Below are 19,922 nucleotides of genomic sequence, written 5' to 3'. Positions count from 1 at the left end.
AAGAGTCATTCCATTATTAATTTTTGTAAAAGTACATGCTTCTTTCCCTATGTGCATACACAAAAAACTACAGTGATTTTGCAGATCTTTAGAAGTAAATGGTTGCTAAAATCTCCTACATTGTATACTCCAGGAAAATCAAAGAGGTTGGGTTTATTTTGAAAAAAAGATACCCTCCAACTGTGGAGCAACAAACTGGTTCATTACTGAGATACTGCCCCCAAACATACACATCAAGTCATATATTGAGACACACACATATATGTGCGTATATATATATGCTTGCTATGAAATACCACAGCCATTCTGAAACAACAAGCCATCAGCACGTGTGTTCCCCAAAAAGGTGGCACATCTGCTCTACATAGTTACTAGTGACACAGTTTAACCTGAAAAGGAAGTTTGTTTCACAGGGGTTTGTTACTTGCTTTAGTTATTTTTAATCAGTGAGTTAAGAGACAATGCCTTAATCACCAAAGAGATGGTAAGAAATTAAACTGGAAGTGAGCAAGGATTCAAAATGCACTTATACACAGCACTTCTTGGCTTTTTCCCCAGACTTTAAAAGCAAAGATATTCACCCATTTAATTCTACCCAAGCATTATTTCCAAGAGTTTCATTTATGAATTTCATTAAAATAAAGGCCTTCCTGGTGCTACAGCACAAAATAAACAACAGATGCAAAACATACCACATTTCATGTGGAATTCCTCACAAACAAACCATTACACACTCTGACAACACACCACCTATCAAGTTCAGTGAAGTCTAGATTGACTTGATGCTGCACCTTTAAAAGACAAAATCTACAACCTCTAATAAATAACAAAATCCCCTTGCATTATGAGAAAACAGAATATGAGAGTTTAATGGAAACAGCATTGCTTTAAAAATAACAAAAAAATCAAACTGTTCACAAGGCATCATAAAAACCCTAGCTGTCTGGGTAGTTGTGTGCTCTGACTTCTGCTACAGCTGTGCAAATAACTGATATCTCAGTTCAGTGGTCAAGTGAAGAAAACACCATAATTCATCTGATGTCAACGCGCCTTGCCATCTACCTCACTTGTGGTCACTAGAAATTCTAGGGGCAAAGTGCAAGGAATAAAAATGAGTTATTAATACGAGGTCACAAAAAAACACCTCAAAACTAGGATTAATGTAGATTCCTGAATTAGGGACTGATAAACCAATTGAAGGAATAAGAGAAATATAACCTTTTACCACTATAGACAAATTCAGCTTCTAATTTCATTTGCAGAATTTACTGGCTCTTGTTTATGCTTAAGATAATGAAAGATTTATAATCACATTACCGAAATACTCTGCGGACAATTTTTACTGGTAGACGCTTGTCAATATCTTTTAAAATGGATTTTGTATCAAGCAATCATGGACATAGGTTTTAATAAACAATCAGAAAATGTAACTAAAAGAAGGATATACTTTATTCTGAAGTTGTTGACCATGGATAAACCTCATGGAAAACCAACAGTTCATACACTTCCTTCCATTAAGCAGGAAACTGATAACATATGTTATTTTTCTATCTAGTCAATTCACTTGTTTTTCCACTCTTTGGCAGTTTTTCACTTTCTATGTTTATGCTTTTTAAACAGAATGTCTACCAGTGACTTCATATAAATACTAGATGCCAGAACATAATGTGTGATAGACTCAGGCAGTGACAAATCAATGTGCCAAACACCATCAGCTTTTTAAAACAAGAAAAAATGATCAAGGTACTTACTACTTATGACCGTCCATGTTTCTTGTTTTCTTCAGACCCTTAAAATAAGAAATTATAAGTTAATACAAACATCTTTAAAACTTAATTTTCAAGTCATCTACTAGAAAAGAGACCTCCACCATTTCACATAGAAAATGACTATGTTGTAGCACCTTGTTTACCATGTTGCAAAAGAAAACTATTCAGTCAGTGGACCAAATGCTTTCCTCACGTAACATACAATTCTCGCTTAAATCCATGACAAACATGTTTAAGTGGTATTGCTGATGATGGCAAGTATCATATGTTAGCAAATTTTCCAGCCAAAAGCAAATTTACCTGGTATAAATTCAGTGAATTTTGACAAAGTAAGCCAAAACTGTCCATGCTGGGCATCTTCCTCAGTCAAGATGTTTTTTGCAAAAGTTTTAGCCACAACACAGTTCAGCTACTCTTTTTCCCCGTGTCTGACTGATCTCTATTTTAAAAACACCAGCTACATCATGTCTTGAGCCATGGATGTGAAATTTAACCACCAGGTGGTTTTTCTATGAGGGACACCACACTTCTTGAGGACAGAACAGGATTTGTATGCATTTGGACTTTAGAATTTATAAGTTAATATCTCCAGCTTGGATACTCAAGTCTCCCACTATACTTGGAGCTGACCAGATGGCATGCACATCACTTCCAACCAGTAACTGAGCACACTCCTTCCAGGCCAAATTTACAAGCGGAGCCAGACACCCGTTCCAAACAACAAGCACTCAGCTTCTCCTCTGCTGCTTTCAGCGAGGACTCTATTCTCCAGCATACAGCCAGCGTGCAAACAGAGGCACTGCAGCATGATCACGAGACCAAAAAGCAGCTGGTCAGCTGGTGCTGCCAGGAAACGGCCTTTGGTAAGACCAGGCACAGAAGCAACACACCAACGGGCTGCACTAAGATACAAAGCTGATTGACTGAGAAAACAGTAATGGGAAAAGCAGCTAGGAAGGTAATAGTGCTGAAATTGAACTTTGGCACTAATCTGGGCGAGAGAGAAAAGGGGCTGCAACGAGGAGATGTGACACTGGAAACACATCTAGTATGGTGCTGCTTACAGACAGTATGGTTAGCACCGGAGCGGCAAAGGGACTGGAACAGATTGCAGGGGCCTGAACAAGGGAATGAAAACAACCCGAGTGCTTCCTGCAACCGTGAAGTACACGCACTTCCATTTGGAGCCGAATGGAGCCAAATCCCAGATCTTCGATTCTAACCTCTCTGCTGTCAGTACCTGTGAAACTTCCTGGCAAAGTTCCATGAGATGCTGCAAGATTGTATCAGAGCAGGAAACTTTCCTAACTGGAATTTTTATGAAGTGCTCATAAGCACCGCAGGAGAGACCATGAGAAAATTCATACCTCCGTCTTCAGAGCAGAGTTTAAATGCAAAGGCCAACAGCCAAACAACAAACAAAGAGGAAGAAAGGACTGTTTCAGATTGTAGTTTGCATTACAGCAGCACCGAGTCAGACAAGCTACAGAATGGATAGCGCTGATGACGGCTTTGCTGTAGTTTCTAGAGCCATGAGGCACAGGCAACACTAACTCCAGTTTTCCAACACCTTTATGCTTGACTTCACTGTTATAATACTGGTCCTCCTTAAGTCAACCCTGGGTGTGTGTGAGTGAGATAAGAACACAGGATTTAGCTTGTATACACATCCATGACTCAGTTATTCAGCAGCACACTTGGTTTGACAAGAAGCAAAGAACAGTCTATATAGATAGAATAGCGTGCATATTAAATGCAAAACAGTGGAAATGACCAACACAGGGAACAGGTTTAAGGCACTGACCTTACACGCTGTACACGTCCATCTGACTCTCCTGGAAACCAGTGTCCCTAATAAATAAATAAATAAATAAATAAATAAAAGATATCAGGGTCATGATAAACAGTTCTCATTTGCAAGCATAGCTCATGCTCTTTTTTCCTAAACATCTGACCTTATATTTTGATTCTGGGGTCATCTTAGTTGCAATCCTCCAAGTCCTACGTAATACCCCTATGTCCCTAAGATACTATTTTTGTGGGTTTTTTAGCTCAAAGTGAGGACTGTATCACAGCCTTTAAGACAGCGTTTTCATGGTACGAAAATGAGGACACGTCCCGTAGCATGACGTGATGGCATCTGAGGTGTCTGAGGCTACAAGGCCCGTTGGGATAGTGTTGTATGGCCATATAGGAAGCAAAAGTAGAGTCTTACCTAGACTGCCTGCTGGAAATGGCTCCTGGCATGTGGTAGCACCCAAAACACGCCAGGAGAGAGAAAGGTCCCAGAGAGCTCTAGGTAGTATAGACAAAAACCATGCCCAGGAGACAGCAGCAATGAAACAGCATGAACAAGAAGCAGTCCAGTGACCAAGCTGTCTCTGGGTCCATTTCTTTTCCAGTACAGAGCTAGCTTTTCATCCTAAATGAGATTTCAGCTTCTACAAATACAGCTTAGTAAGCAATGGCATTGAGTAAACAGAACTGTGGTTGCCCAAAAAGAATCAGACGACTTTTGATAAGGCTTGCAGTATTTCACCTACAATTTCCATTGAGAAATGTTCCTGGATCCCATTCATTCCAGGTGCTGATTCAAGGAACTTTCATAAAGAAATCAGTTATGCCTCAGAAGTCACAGCCGAGTTTCACCTTTCTCAGTGACTGAGAACACTTTGGAAAACCTGGATGTCCAGTACTATTGTGCCATTCTTTTAGCTGTTAATTTAGACCACAAATGTGCATTTGGTTTGGGTCCTACTGATCTCAATGGTACCCTAAATGACTTTCATTCACACAGACCTTGTTTCAAGTTAGATACACTTGTGTATTTGCAGCACTGTAAACTAATTCGTATTTCATGTTTCAGCATCACAGTTAAGCTCTACTGAAATGGAAACAGTATATATTAACATAAATATTAAAATGAGAAACAAAGGTAGAGGAACATAATAAAGGAATATTTACTTGAGCTGGATGCAGTTGATGTGCTGTTACAAGAACTCTCATGCTTGTATCTGAGTTCTACTGCAAATGTATGTTTTTTAGCTTGTAATGTTAGAATTTTATTTTTAAGAAATATCCACTCTTACTAGATAGGTCATATTCTTAACTGGGTTTTCAGGAGGTGCTCAGGACAACTGTGTGATCTTCAGGGTCAACTTCCTCAAAGCACATGAACAGCCCATTTCCATGGGTAGTAACTTGAGCATCTGTGGCAGAAGGCCAGGATAGATTAATTTTAATGAACTCAGATGCAAAGCTAATGCATGCAGAAGATGGAGGCAGGGACATGTTACTCAGGAAAATGCAAAAGCATTGCCTGAGTATGCAGGGATGGAGTAGCAAAGTCAAAGCCACGCTGGGGTTGAACCTAGCAAAGGATGCAAAGGGCAACAAGAAGTGTTCTGTGAAAACAGTGTCACCAAAAAGCAGGATCAGGAAGCAAAAGGCTCACTGCATGACAAAGAATATGGAAAGGTAAAGGTACATTTTTACCTTGGTTTTAACTGGATGTGCTGGTAGTGCTCCTGTGATAACGTATTTACTGCTTGCAGCTCTGTAGCCCTCAGCACAGGAAAGACATGGACCTGTTGGAGTGGGTCCAAAGGAGGCCACAAAAATGATCAGAAGGATCCCTCCTACGAGAAAAGCCCGAGATAGTTGGTATTGTTCAGCCTGGAGAAGAAAAGGCTTCAGTGAGACCTTATTAAGGCCTTTCAGTACCTGAAGGAGCCTATAAGAAAGCTGGAAAGGAAATCTCTACAAGGGCATATGAAAAGGGGTAATGGCTTTAAACTGAAAGAGGGTAGGTTTAGTTTAGATACAAGGAAGAAATTCCTTACTATGAGGGTGGTGAGGCACTGAAACAGGTTGCCCAGAGAAGCTGTGGGTGCCCCCTCCCTGGAAGTGTTCAAGGCCACGCTGGATGGGGCTTTAAGCAACCTGGTCTAGTGGAAGGTGTCCCCTGCCCATGGCAGGGGGACCGGAATTATATGATCTATAAGGTCCCTTCTGATCCAAACCATTCTATGATTCTATGATATTTAAGAAGGGGAAAAAGTTACTGTGCAACAGCAATTGCAGTCAGAGAGAGGAGTCAGAATATGTGAAAGAAACAACTATGCAGACACCAAAGTTAGTGAAGAAGGAGGGGAAGGAGGTGCTCCATGCACTGGAGCAGAGATTGGTGCTCCATGCACTGGAGCAGCCCATGGTGAAGACCATGGTGAGTCAGGCTGTTCCCCTTCAGCCCATGGAGGTCCGTGGTGGAGCAGATATCCACCTGCAGCCTACGGAGGACCCCACACCAGAGCAGGTGGGCGTGCCTAAAGGAGACTGTGACCCCATGGAGAACCCACGCTGGAGCAGTCTAATCCTGAAGGGCTGCACCCCATGGAAGGGACCCACGTTGGAGCAGTTCATGAAGAACTGCAGCCTGTGGAAAGGACTCGCATTGAAGAAGTTCCTGGAGAACTGTCTCCCATGGGAGGGACCCCACGTTGGAGTATGGGAAGAGTGTGAGGAGTCCTTCCTCTGCAGAGGAAGGAATAACAGAGACAACGTGTGATGAACTGACTGCAACCTCCATTCCCCGTCCCCCTGCGCCACTCGGGGGAGGAGGTAGAGAAAATTGGGAGTAAAGTTAAGCCCAAGAAGAATGGAGAGGGGGGAAGGTGTTTTTAAGGTTTGGTTTTATTTCTCATTATCCTATTGTGATTTGACTAGTAATAAATCAAATTAATTTTTTCCCCAAGTCAATTTTGTTTTGCCTTTGACAGTACCTGGTAAATGATCTCTCCCTGTCCTTATTTCAACCCACAAGTTTTTTGTTATATATTTTTTGTCTCCCCTGTCCAGCTGAGGAAGGGGAGTGATAGAGCAGCTTTGGTGGCATCCTGGCACCAAGCCAGGGTCAACCCACCACATATGCCAATAAAAATGGACTGGAAACAGCCCAGGGAAGTATCAAGGAATTAAAGGGAACACTTCATAACCACATAACAAAGAATCCCTACCGTTGTGAAACACTGGCCCTGAGGCTGCAGAGGGAGACTAAGGAATGAGCACATAACCTTTGACTACTTTAGGTTTTGAACTCTGTTACGCTTTCGAAGAACAAGACATAAATGTTCCAAACAGAAGTAACAAGAGAGTTGCTCTGTCAAAGCTGACTACAATGGAAGCACGTAACACTTAGAGCCCACCAGTACCTTCCTCAAAAGCTGCAGTCAGACTTAAAATTAACCTATGTTATCATACAGTTTTACATACAAAAACCAAGATTAAATTGACGAAAGGAGTTGATGTAAGGAACTTTTCTTTCTTTATTCTTCCCAGTGTATTAAGACTAAAAAAAAGTTTCAAGAAATAGTATTTTGCTGACACTCATTAAAAAAAAAAATAGCGTTCACTACCCCATCGGAAAGCATTTGTATCAGAAAGTTTTCATTACCTTTCATGACAGAGAGTTATGCAACATTTGCGATCTTCATGACAGACAGCCTTTATCTTAGCTAACAAAAGGTAGGGATACTCTAGATAACGTAAGGGCCGGGGCAGGGGGGGAGCAAACATAGGTGCTCTAGAGCATGCTAAGGAAAGCAATGTTACATTACAGCTGACTGTACACAAATCCATGTCTATTGCTGCACAGTGCTGGATCTGAGGTTTCCTGAAGAAGTCCACACACAGCTTCAGTAATTTCGCCAGTGCTTCCCAGTGTTTTGAGACAGACAGATGTTACCCCAGTTTCAGCATTAAACCTGAGCTGGCCCTGTTCCTAACAAGTCTGCCCAGAACACAAGGGACCACAGTGCTGAAACATCCATTTCCACATGGAACCAGCTGGGTTCATAATCCTGCTGAAACCTTGAAAATCCCAATCTGGCTTTCTGAGGTGCCACCAAGAAGCCTCAGCATCATGTTCCACAAACCTCCCTGTCTGCAGACTGACACCAGAGAGGACTGTTACAGCCTGTCGGTCTGGACACGGTGAAACACAGCCAAATTGTTTCTAGACTCAGCCTGGATTCAGAAGAGGTACAGCTGCACTCACACAGTGCTCTGCCACAGCTAACAAGACACGCTGGAACCAAGATAGCCCTGCAAACAGCCAACTATGGCACCTCTGCATCTGTGGCAGAATTTATGTGGGTTGTAGGCTATCTACCCACAAATCATTTCCTCATGTAGCCAGAATAGCTGGAATGCACACAACTTCATAATATTTCTGGCATATGGCATCATCCTGTTTTCCCACTGAGATATTTTATTAGCCATGATGGCATTTCTATTCCTTTGGAAAATCCTTCAATTCTTTATATTCTCCAAAACCATTAAAATACACCATCCACATTTTTCTGTGCAAACAGGAAAATGCTATCTATCACAGTGTTTTGAGTGATTTAAACTCCAGCATACCATAGGCTTACCTTCCAGCTCATGCTCTGTACAACATTTGTACATGCTTGCTTCTCTTTTTTAGCTTTATTTATTATATTTTGTTGCAGCAAAAGTTGTAGAGTTTCCCAAGAGCTGAACAACTTTACACAAGTAGCATCTGAAAACTATTCCTAAGACAGTCTAAGTGCCTTCTCTCCAACAGCTAAATTGATAATAATTCTGTATGTCATTGACACCCAGATAATTTTTCTTTTCCTGACACCCACCCTTGAGATATTTATAAGAATTTATTAGGTCCCCTCACAGCCTTCTCTTCTTCAGGCTAAACAAGTCCAGCTCCCTCAGCCTTTCCTCGTAGGAGAGATGCTCCAGTCCCCTCATCATCCACGTAGCCCTCTGCTGGACTCTCTCCAACTGGAATCTTTACAACCACGAAGAGTGTATCTAAACCAAACTGCTGATCTAATCACAACTTCTCAGAACCAAGAGATGAGCTGAAATCTTTGCAAAAAAAATTATAAAAGCTGATCGACAGATCAAATTTAACATTCAAGATGACCTACCATAGTTATGTAGGAAGGCATAGGTTGAACAACACATGCTTCTGAGATGCATCCAAAAACAACAAAAGGGAACTGAATGAGAGACAGAGCAGAATTCAGCAAGTCTTATGTGAATGTAATACGTTCATCAAAAAGACACAGATGAGACTGTACTGTCACTGATAGCACTGTCCTCACAGTTCAGCGTCCTTTCAAAGCAGCTAATACATTCTGAGGGTCTTTGAATCCCAACAAATCCTCTGCACCTGAAAAACCCTGCAACTCAGAACTTCCAATATGACAGAATCATGCATTGTGGTCAATTTACTTAACATAATGGAGTTATTAAAATGAATCTTCCAAGAAACTGTTAATACAGTAATATTAGAGTGGTACTAACAAAAAATAAGAAGAATTTTAAGGAGTTCTATCAGAAAAGGTAAGAGTGATAGTTTCATTTATGTAAAATACTCTGAAGGCAATAAAATGCGCTTAGGTAGGGAATCAATGCCATCTGTGCCTCTTCAACAACTCTTGGCTGACAACGTGTCTTCCCCAGTCAGCTCCCTGGAAGCTGTGATCAAACTGAATCAAGTAAATGGGCCTCCAAAGCACGAAGCTGTCTCACTGCAAGGTGAAGATCAGCCAGGACAGTTATATCTTCTGTGGTCTGTCTACAGACATGCAGATCCGATGAGTCAGGTGCTGCAAGCTGCGTTTCACTGTGCCTTTCCCAAGCAAAAGAGAACAGAGCAGCCTATTGGTCTGAATTATCCGTATTGTCAATGCAGGAAAAGAGGGAACACTGAAGTATGGGTCTATACAGGCATTACGCATCAAGATTATACACAGACCTACAGGTATTCATACTCCAACTACATGCAAGCTACCACTGTAATTCAGCTAGAATGAATACAGAGTTTAAGTTGTGTTGATATGACAAATGACAAGATCTAATTTTTCCTCTAAATCTCTTAACACTCATCACTGATGTCCTAATCCTGCAGAATCATTCGTGCTTAGCTTTAAATCCAGCAGTATTTTCACTCTGACTACTCACTGATGCACTTGTTTACTAATTCAAAAACTTTGCAGAATTGGTTTGCAAGTGCTGCATTTAGCAGTTCCTTCCATCCACTACAACTTTTCTGTCTCTTCCTTTGTCTCAGATAGATCCACAGCACTGCTACTTATCCAGGGAAGCATATATCTTACAAGTTATCCACAACTTCTCAGGAGAAGAAATACCGCAGTCTAATAAGGGGGTTGTATCAACAGAATTACTCTTTCAACCTATTTCAGGAGCTGACATCTAGAAAGAAGTTTCATACATTCTTAAAAGGAGCACAGGGCAAAACGGCATCTGTTATACAGAGAGGGACTCCTGCTATATTCATACACCTGGGAGGTGTTGAGAGGGAAAGAAATTCACGCTGTTTGACCCCAATTATCTGTGATGCTTAAATTATCACACAAGCCTCTCAATACTAAGCCCCTATACAGAGAGTGAATAGAACCTCCAAAGAGCAATTCCGAGCACCTGAACCAGAGCCTCATCACTGTCCTCTGAGTGCACAGAAATGACAGTTTCTGCATGAAGCACCTGAACTACATGTCTAAATCATAAGTAAAAGCACTTCTCTACTCCATTGCTCTTAGAACTGGGATTTCATGGTGGTCTATTGAATTACTGGGAAAAAAAGATTCAGCAGCATACTGAGTAACACACTGTGCTTGGGACACAGCCATATCTCATAAGCCCGCTAGAAGCAAATTTTTCTTTCACTGTGAGCAGTTCTAGAACTAACATTTCTATATACAATTTCTTCCATTTCCTTCTTCTCTCCACCAAGGTTTACGAGACACCTCAGAAAAAAGTTCATTTATTTCATCTATTCATTTGTCTTAATCTTTCAAAGGCTCAAAAAAAGAAATCAACATGCAGAAAAACCCCACGTACTCAAAACAATACAGTATCAGAGAAATTGGAATGTGCCCTTCAAGGCGGTCGTTTGAGCCAACACTCCCTTTCCCTTCTTTTTCACACTAGTAAATTGCATGGAGAACAAACCACAGTAATACAAGCAGGTTTCTTCAATGACTGATTGCGTGATTAATGACTTGCACCATTAGAAAACACATACAGTGTCTGAAGAAAGCTGGATGTTTTGGATCTTCTTTCTGTCATTTTGCAGCACTACCTAGACACCTGTCTGCAAACAGTACATCCAACAAACCGAGTAGTACTACTGACATTAAGTATATAATGATCTTTCACCGAATTTTATGCTCACTCTTAATACTCTCTACGCAGGACAGATGACCAACAGCAACTGCAGAGAGTACTGTTAAAAGTTACTTTACTGCAAAAAAATTTATCATGCTTCTAATGTGGAATAATTATTTCAGAATACAGAATTAACAAAGGAAATTACTCTGCTTAATTTCCTGGTGTAGTCTGAACAGAGGATGATATTCAGGGCTCTGTTTCTTATGCTACCATTTAGTCTTCTATTTTTCTATTCCCAACTCTGATAAGTACAAACTAACAGAAGACAGTGGCAGATAAACAGAGAGAATTTGCACACTGGAAATTTATTGCTCACTTATACCTAGAGCTTAAGAGTATCAATCCATCTCAACTGCACTGGTTTTCAGCACTTGAGTCATTAGAGGTTAAGTTTCAGCCAATATGAAAAACTGGAAATTTGCAATTATGTTTTTTAAAACCTGTTTTTGCTTCCACAAAGTTCAAGGACCAAGTCAATAATTAGTATTCCTCTCTAAAAAACAATTTTATGTCTATTCGGTACTATACACCTGTCATATTATTCCAAAGACTATCAAGTCATAAACCAACAGGCATAAGTGATCTCCTCCTTTCTAAAGCATAACATCTATTGAAATGACACTTGGAGCTGGGTTTTGTTGTCTGTTTTTTAAACAGTTGAATGACAAATTCCTAAAAATAGTGGTTTATCTCAGAAACACTGATAAGAATGGCACGTGAGGTAATGATGTAGTACATGTAGTCTCAGAACAAAATATTTCAAATAAATACTGGTAGACTCACAGCTGGAAGATTGACGAGCAAACAACAGCCCTTTCTAGATAAGTTAACTTGCATGTAGAATTTCATAATTTATGTAAAGACACAGATATTTAATTACACATAAAATTAATTTTAAACTGCTTTTTCAAATTATACTGAATTTTCAGCTGCTTATTGTGAAATAATGTAAGAACAGCACATAGTATCAGCTTGCCCTCACGTAACATCTTTTACTTGACTACTAATTTTCCACTTATGTTTGTGAAGAACTCTAAGCAAATGTCCTTAGGAAAGGACCGGGTAAACATTGTGAGTGCTATGTGTGTTTTACGGAACAACAATTTGAATGCAAGTGATCAAGTGGCAGGTCTAACCTCACTCTGCAAGTGAACAAAGCTAGGGATATATGCAATCCAGTATTGAACCTCATTCTAAATGCAGACTTGCTTCATTTCTCTGAAATGACTATCAAATTGTTTTGTAATACACATTTGTTCTCTTAGTTTAAAAACCAGTATTTTTAAACTCAGTAGCCAAATGCTATTAAAGAACATGCCATATGGAACACCTGCTGTGCATATATTACAAAAGACAATATGAAGATTGTTTTTGTGACACATTCTACCCGTAAGCAGTCTAGAGTCTTAATCTGAGGAAACCTTGCATTTGTAGAACCTATGAGCAAAGCAGCAGATGCACAAAAAAAAAAAAATACTGAAAACCTTTTCATATATATACAATAATAAATATGAACAAAGATGGGTTCAGAAGTTCAAACTAATGGCTCTCTTATTTAGATACCCTATTTGATGACACAGTCAACACTCTCAAGATTCTGGCTCCCTCCTCCCTTTTCATCCATGCAGAAGCCAGGAAGCAATGCTATTATACCTGAGGGAAACAATGCTGGGCGAGGGAACAGAGGAAAATAATCTACTCTAGATTCCCTCAGGAGATCATTTCACATCCATGGATAAGAGATTTGATTAACAGAACAGCTTTAGGATGCACAGCAACAACATTACTGGGTGATCTTCTTTCACCGCCCTTTGAGTAAACACCACTATCAATACAGGCTGTATATTCTTAATAGATGCATACTCCACTCAACTTTTATATTGCTGTTCTCAGATCCTGGCACACCATTCGACTGTTCCTAGAGCAGCAGTGATCCCTACGAAGCTACTCGCAAGATGGACCTGAGTACTGTTTCAGTGACTCGGAACAGACAGTTCCCAAGGTTGACGTAAGTGATTGCACAACCGGTCAAAATGCCCCTCAGTTTGCCATGGCTAACAATAGCCACAGGAAAAACTACTGGGAGACTATTATTACTAGCAACACGCAAAAGGTCAAATGTTTCTACTGTTCTTGACTGCTTGGTTCTTTGTTTAACATTCTTCACTCTCCAGGCTTTTGTATTTTTAATGCTTCTGCATCACATGCTATAATTTTGTCTTTAGAGTGATTTTATGGTTGAAAAGTGGCAAAACATCTTGAAGAATCAACTAATTCAGAGCAACATTGTTGGAGGAGATTTTGAAAAAAGTATTAAAAAGAGTCTTTGAGGACATTTCTTGACTTTTAGTTTAGCTGAGATATTAGCACATCTTTTTCTGCCAACTTGTACCAACAGCTTTCAACACTAGTTTAAGAGTGAAAAGAGCTGTTGTTATCCATTTCTTCCAGAAAAGGTTGCTTGGGAATTCATCAGAACAATTTAGCAGCCCTGCAAAGTATGGATAATAGAGAAGAACAGGCAAGATGAGTGGGCTTGAAACTCTGCTAAGCGCGAACAAACTCAACCTGGTAGTAGAGTTCAACACGAATTCTTCTTTGCACTACGTGATTCACTCCACACCCCAACAACATAATGTTCAAGAAACCTTCCCCCTTCCATACAGCCATAACTGGTCGTCTTGAACCTGCAAGCCTCCAGTGACATGCATATCTGAATCTCAGTTCCCATTACCTAAAAAGCACTTTTTCTCAATTAGGAAGCAAGCAAATTCCAGTTACCAGCACCTAACTCTTGAGTATGCTGTTATTTGAACCTTTCCAGAAATAACAATGTTTCACCCCCAAAGCTTTGACAGTAATGAAACTTTAGACCAAGGTTTGGCAGCATTTACCTGCCACATCATCTTCCAGTAGAGCTTGCCATAGGAAAAGCATGACTGGTTATACCAGTTATGGCAGTTTACTACGTGAAAGATCTCTGTGCCTTTATGCTAAATTCCTTCTTTAGTGGTATTAACACAAATCTTAAATCATAAAGTTACTCAGTTTAAATCAGTAGGCTACCCTATTCAAATGGCAGAATAAAAAAATTGCTAATGTCTACATAAGACTTTCCTGGACTTCATACTAAGTACTACTAAGAACTGCAACTCCTAGATCAGTGCCAGGCAGACAGCACTGTCAAGTGCTACGTCCACTCACTCCTCGGGAGCCCTGGATAGACAAAGTGGAAACAGAGTAGATTGCCAGAAAAATCAGATGAAAGACTATAACACCAAACACAGCCTGCACTGCAGACTCCAAAACCCATCCTGCCATCTTCTCTGCCCAACACTTTGGAAAAGCGGTCAAACACAGTTTTTTTCCTTACAACAACAGCCTCGCTACAATGAAACATGAGAACAGTGTATTTTCAAGAAGTCTGCTCTGGAACAAGAGCCACAGTTGCTTTCTGAGACCCAACTCAAGTAAAATCCACCCAGAAACCAAAAGAAATAGGGTAACAGAATGAAACATGAGGCGGAAAAAACCCCCAATAAACAGGTGCTTCCTGGAAATAAATGGTCACCTTGGTATAAAGCAAGGCTTGCAGGCAGGGGCAAAGTATTACAAATAACCAAACAGAAGAACAACTCCAACAACCTTCCAAAATATCCACACAATGTAAATTTGGGGTAGGGGCTTAAACGATGCCCCCCTGAGACTACCCAATTCAGTTTCACACTTATCTGAACTGAGGCAAGACCAGTTACTGTTTTAAGAGGGTCCAAGCAGGACCTTGGGACTATCAGCACTACGCAAACCAGTGTGGAACAGGAGACTTATTTACATTTGACGCTGAACACATACACAGCGATACCAACGAATAAAAGAGCACACTGCCCTTCACCCTTTCCTCTTACTAAAAACTAACCCAATGCTTCGAGTAATTTTCTTTTTTTCCTTCTTCTAAGCGAGCGAGCAGATAAACAACATTCCTGTGCCAGGTGGACGGACGCAGATCAAACCCGATTATCAGGACCAACCTTTCACACAATATCAGCTGTAAATCGGAAGTTCGGGGGTTTTTTGATTCCGTTTTCACCAGCTGTTACCGCCTCGGTGCCGGGTTCGACACCTGACGTTACGCTGGCCACCGGCGGCCCGGCCACCCCCCACAGCCCGGCCGGGCCGCGGCCCTCCGATACAAACCGGGGCCGCCGCCCCGGAGTGCGGCGCGCACGGCAGCCGGGCAGACCGCGCCTCAGCCCGCAGCCCGGCCGGAACCGCTGAGGGAGCAGCGGCCGTTTTCCTCCCCATCCTCCCCGCTTCCAGCGGGCAAGCGGCCAGAGAGGACGTACCGGAGGGAGGGAGGCAGAAACGGATAAAGGCAACAATCATGGCGAGATCACCGCACGGCGGGCGGGAGAGAAGGAAGGAGGGAGAACACAAGGCAAAAAGAAGGGGCAGATGCCATCTTACGCCTCAGAAATTTCACCCTCGGACAGGTCCGGCCCCGGCTACACCCGCCGCCAAACCCCGGCGGGCACCAGCGCCTCAGGCCCGGCCGCCGCGCCGCCTCCTCGCCCCCCCAGAGGCGGGCGGGCAGCCCGCGCGGGAGGCGGCGCCCACCCGGGCTGCCCGACACCGGCCGCAGCGGCGGCTGGCGGAACCCGTTGTCCCCGGCAGGCTCCGGCAAGGAGCCCAGCGGGTCCACCCCTCTCGCACTCACCTTGCCCGCGGCGGAGGGGAGGGGAAGGGAGGGCCGAGCCGCCGTCGCCGCCGCCGCCCCTCCAGGTGTTCCAGCGCCGCCGGCGTCACAGCGGCCCGCGGAGCCGCCTCTGCCGGCGCGGGCGGCCCCCGCAGCGGGGCGGAGCCGCCGCCCGCCCAGCCCCCGGGGCGGAGGGCGGCAGCCGCCAGGTCCGCGGCGGCCGGCGCCGGCCGCGTTTCCTGCTGCTTTCCCGGCCGCGCCGTGAGGGGAGGCCTGAGGGGGGAGCGGCGGGAAGGCCTCCCCGGCGGCCTCCCCGGCTTCGGGCCCTTCCAGTGCTCCCCTCACCGCCTCGGCCGCAACCCCGGGCCCTTCTGCCGGGGACCGCAGGTGTCCCGCGAGGAGCGTCGAGGAGAGATTAAAGCGTTTTGGCTGCCGTGTGTTGGCAGTTGTCGGGGGAGGGGAAATCTGGGGAAAAAGGCCCTTTGACGTAGCAGGCAGCTGGCAATGACGAAGGGGACAGGGGGTGTTGGTTTTGAGCTTGGGTCAGAAATGGGTCGTTGGGGGTTTCGTGGGAGCTGGTTTAAGTACTCGAGGTGGGTTTTAAACTGGTTTCGGAGCTTGAAATGAGGGGGAAAGTTCAGAGGCGGCATTTGAAAAGGATCTGTTGGATAGACGGGAGGTAGAAATGGGGAAGCAGCAACACAGGGTGAAGGAGTCATCCCACTTAAACGGGGAAGTGTCAGCGCCCTGGCGTTGCGCGTGGAGAGAGCTGCGGGCCCAGCACCACACGGGGGGGTGGCAGCGGCGGTGGAGGAGGTGAGGTCGAGTTGGCAGGGCCTGAGGAAAGGCCTGAAGAAGGGCTGTCCAGAGGGAACTGCAGGAAATGAGGGAAGGGAGGAGAGGAAATGAGGGTGATAGTGGGGTATCGTTTGCTGAACCTTACAGAGGTCTGAAGTGCTCATGTCAGTGACTCAGTGTTTCTGTGAGATGTAGCTGAACCACTTTGCTGGAAGTCACCCATCTAGGGGTGAAAATGCAAAGTGTTTACAGCAACAGGGACTCTAAGGTGACAGCTGTGTAAAAACGTGGGATCCTAATGAGTAGGTAGGTAGCTAAACATATGCCCCCAGGCCCCTAAAGAAGTCAAAAGGGATAATTTAATTAACGGCTGTATAACCTGAGGAATTTCAGGGGAGAGCTGGGAGGTTGTATGGTTCCCCCAGTTGACACTGGTGTGACCACTAACAGCAGGTCATACCTGAGCGTGGTGTACATAGTGCAGACAGTGTGCTGACAAATTAGAATGGGTTTATGGCAAGAAATACAGGATTGCTTTCCAGACCTGCAGAACCCTAATATGGTAGTCTTTGTGTTTAAACACAGGAACAGCAGATATTTTCATGGAAGACAGATCTCTTAACTGAGTCCTCAATCTTGCAGAAAAAGGTATAACACGTTTTAGCAGCTGGAAGTTTGGCGCACAGGAAACGTGATTTTAGATATTTATCTTTAGATGTTATACTGTAGACACTGTTAAGTTGTGCAGTTCACCTAGAGCTCTTTTTTAGAGCAAATAGAAAAAGGCGTGTTGTACAGTGTGGTTTATCTGATTTATTTTAGTTTTTGATAAGATTAATCACTCCCTGGACATGAGTTCCCTTAACTATGAAAGAGTAACAGACCCAGGTGTAAGTACTTTGCATCACAGGTATTACTGTTTTTGAGTTAAAAAATGTTGATGGAGTTACTTCTTATCTCTCCAAAGGGAAGCGATATTTAAGTGACAGAGGTCTCCCTGTAGTGGATGAAGATCTGAGATCCCTTGAGCGAGGTCTGACACTGGTATTTGGTAGTTTTCCTTCATAAGCAAAGCTGAAGAACTCATTGTGTCTTTTAATGAGATTTATGCGTGCAGATATTCTAGAGGAAGGTGAAAAAAGAAAATCTCACAGCATGTGATGGAAGTACTTTAACCATTGCAGGAAAAGAACCAAGACACAAAGGGAGACTTTATTTGGTAAAGTTAAAAATACTCTTTCTTAGTTGCACCAGGGTAAGACTGGAGGGCAAATAGTCCTGAATAAATCTTGATTCTGAAAAACATATATTTGTAGTAATTGAATTATTTTTCTGCCAACAGTTATGTATGTGTGTGAATATACCTAGAATCAGGGCTAGCTCGTTTCTGGTTTACATGAGGCCAGCGTTCTTCAGGTTACAGACAACTGCTACAACTGTCTAGTTTAATGCCTTAAAGTGTTAGCTGGGATTAGTATATAACCTCAAAAAATAAGTTTTAAGTCTTTATTCTTTATTCTTTACTATGGTGCAGGCATTTCTTAGTCTTTCATCCTGTTTCATATAGTTTATCACCAGACATGAATATTATAAATATAAGCAGGTGCCATCTGGTTGTTCTAGCACCTCTTATCTCCTACGGAGATATTTTTAGTGCAGCAGAAATACAGAAATGTAACTACAGAAAAGAGTAATTGCAAGTGATGCATGAAATAAGACATACTTACTACTTTTCACAAGCTTAGTTGTTTGACAAAGCTATCTGCATGCATGAAACACCCTGAAACATGGTGTTACATTCATGCTGTTACTAACATTTTTTCACCCCCAGGGCAAAGTACTCTGGTTGCTTATATCAGCTAAGTAGTTGATCCACTGACCTTAAGAAAGTCCATTTTTGCCATTTTATAGAACTCCACGTCCTCTTGCAAACTGCAATTCTTTGGATGACATCATCAAAATTGCTGTAAGATTCAAGTAAAGATAAAGTACAGCCCTCTGAGGTGTAACTATTAACCACACCACAGCTGGAAATGTCACATTTTACGGGCAGAGAACTGACTTTCCCAGCCCTCAATCACAAAAACCTAGAGCATTTAAGAGAGTGAGCTAGCAAGAAATATTAGCCCTCTGCTTGTAAGATCTTTTCTGCATCTGAGCCTTGTGTTACACTTTGTCCCAGCTGCATTTAATTTATAAAAGGACAAATAAAGACTGGAATCACATGTTGACTCTGTGAGACACCTTCCAGTCATGTTTACCGTATCACATTGCTACTACAGCATACTATGGGACATGCTTCTCTTGTTGCTTAGTTTGGTACATTCTCCTGCATTCTGTGCCAGCTGTAGAATATAATCTTAACAAATGTGTGGAGCCTTTGTTTTTTTTACCCCCAAACCTAGGTTATTATATTTCTTGAAGTAATAAGACAGAAATTCAAAGAAGAAAATGGAAAACCATCAGGATGGAGAGAGAGTAAACTAGAAATACAAATATTTTGGAAGCCCAGTGGTAATTTGCTGTTTGTCAGTTGAAGCAATAGGAATGATAATTTTCCCTTTTGTAAATTATTTCCTTAAGATTTCTGAAGATTTGCATATGCTGTATTTCTGTCCCCCGTTTAGATGTATCTGTGAATTAGTTGCTTTGGAAATTTGCGTGATAAAAGATATCTCAGAAATGACATTGCAGGTTTCTCATCTTCCCTGGAGGGTAACGTTATCATTATTAATTGATGGTTGAACTTTCACAAGTTAAGATTTTTTTAGTCTTCCTATAACACTTTACTCACCCTCTGTTTCTTGTGCACGTAAGAAAGTATAAACATTTCATGCTGGATTTTATCAACCTGGTCACTGCCTGTTTGAGTTTCTGCTCAAAATTTGGAAATCGGGGGGAGGGAAATGATGCTTCCCCTTAAACTTCATCCAGTCCATTATATGAATATTTTCAGTCTTTTGTCTCCTCTCTGACCCATCTGCTGGTCTTTTATTTCCCCATGGCTCCCAGTGTCTGGAACACCATTACAGTTTATAAATGGCTTTTGTAATGGGTTTTCAAATTTCTTAGCAAAATTATCTCTTTTAATGGTGTTTAATTCTTTAGTTTATGTTGTGCTGTTTTGTATTTATTTCTATAGTTAGGTAATTAAGCTCTATAAGGCATTTAGTTTGTATTGTTTTTGTGACAGACCTGTAGATGAAAAGCCAATAGAAAGTAGTGCATATTCTTTTGGGCATTAACATTATGAACCAAAGGAGCCAATCCATACAGAATGGAAGAGACTCTAGAGAGTGTTATATTCCTACAAGGATATCAGTGAGGGGCTAATGTAGACCAATTCTAGTCATCAGCTGAGGAAATTATGTTAATGTATGGACTGCTTGGCCAGTTGTGTCTGTGGTAAGCGTGATTCCAGCTTAGTG

The 19,922-nt window shown here is 42.3% G+C and overlaps 1 protein-coding gene across 14 annotated transcripts in view; it reads right to left on the bottom strand.

Annotated features, from left to right (window-relative positions):
- The window catches only part of ICA1 (islet cell autoantigen 1), a 78,852-nt gene extending 63,004 nt beyond the window's left edge, over positions 1-15,848 (bottom strand). For 3 of the 14 annotated variants that reach the window (XM_075419272.1, XM_075419273.1, XM_075419281.1), the window contains exons 1-3: positions 15,347-15,436; positions 3,574-3,620; positions 1,752-1,789 (exon numbers count right to left, since the gene is read on the bottom strand). In XM_075419272.1, the coding sequence (XP_075275387.1) occupies positions 1,752-1,789; positions 3,574-3,620; positions 15,347-15,386 (125 nt within the window). In that variant the 5' untranslated portion in view covers positions 15,387-15,436. Of the gene's footprint in view, positions 1-1,751; positions 1,790-3,573; positions 3,621-5,264; positions 5,445-15,346; positions 15,438-15,467; positions 15,551-15,717 lie in introns of those variants that run through there. The other 11 variants (XM_075419284.1, XM_075419274.1, XM_075419270.1 and 8 more) reach the window with 8 other exon arrangements.
- Positions 15,849-19,922: the final 4,074 nt, after the last annotated feature.

The sequence above is a fragment of the Opisthocomus hoazin genome, chromosome 4 (assembly GCF_030867145.1).
Source record: "Opisthocomus hoazin isolate bOpiHoa1 chromosome 4, bOpiHoa1.hap1, whole genome shotgun sequence".
Classification (NCBI taxonomy): Eukaryota; Metazoa; Chordata; class Aves; order Opisthocomiformes; family Opisthocomidae; genus Opisthocomus; species Opisthocomus hoazin.
The sequence above is the reverse complement of the archived record's forward strand: the minus strand, read 5'-3'. Positions and strand labels throughout refer to the sequence as shown.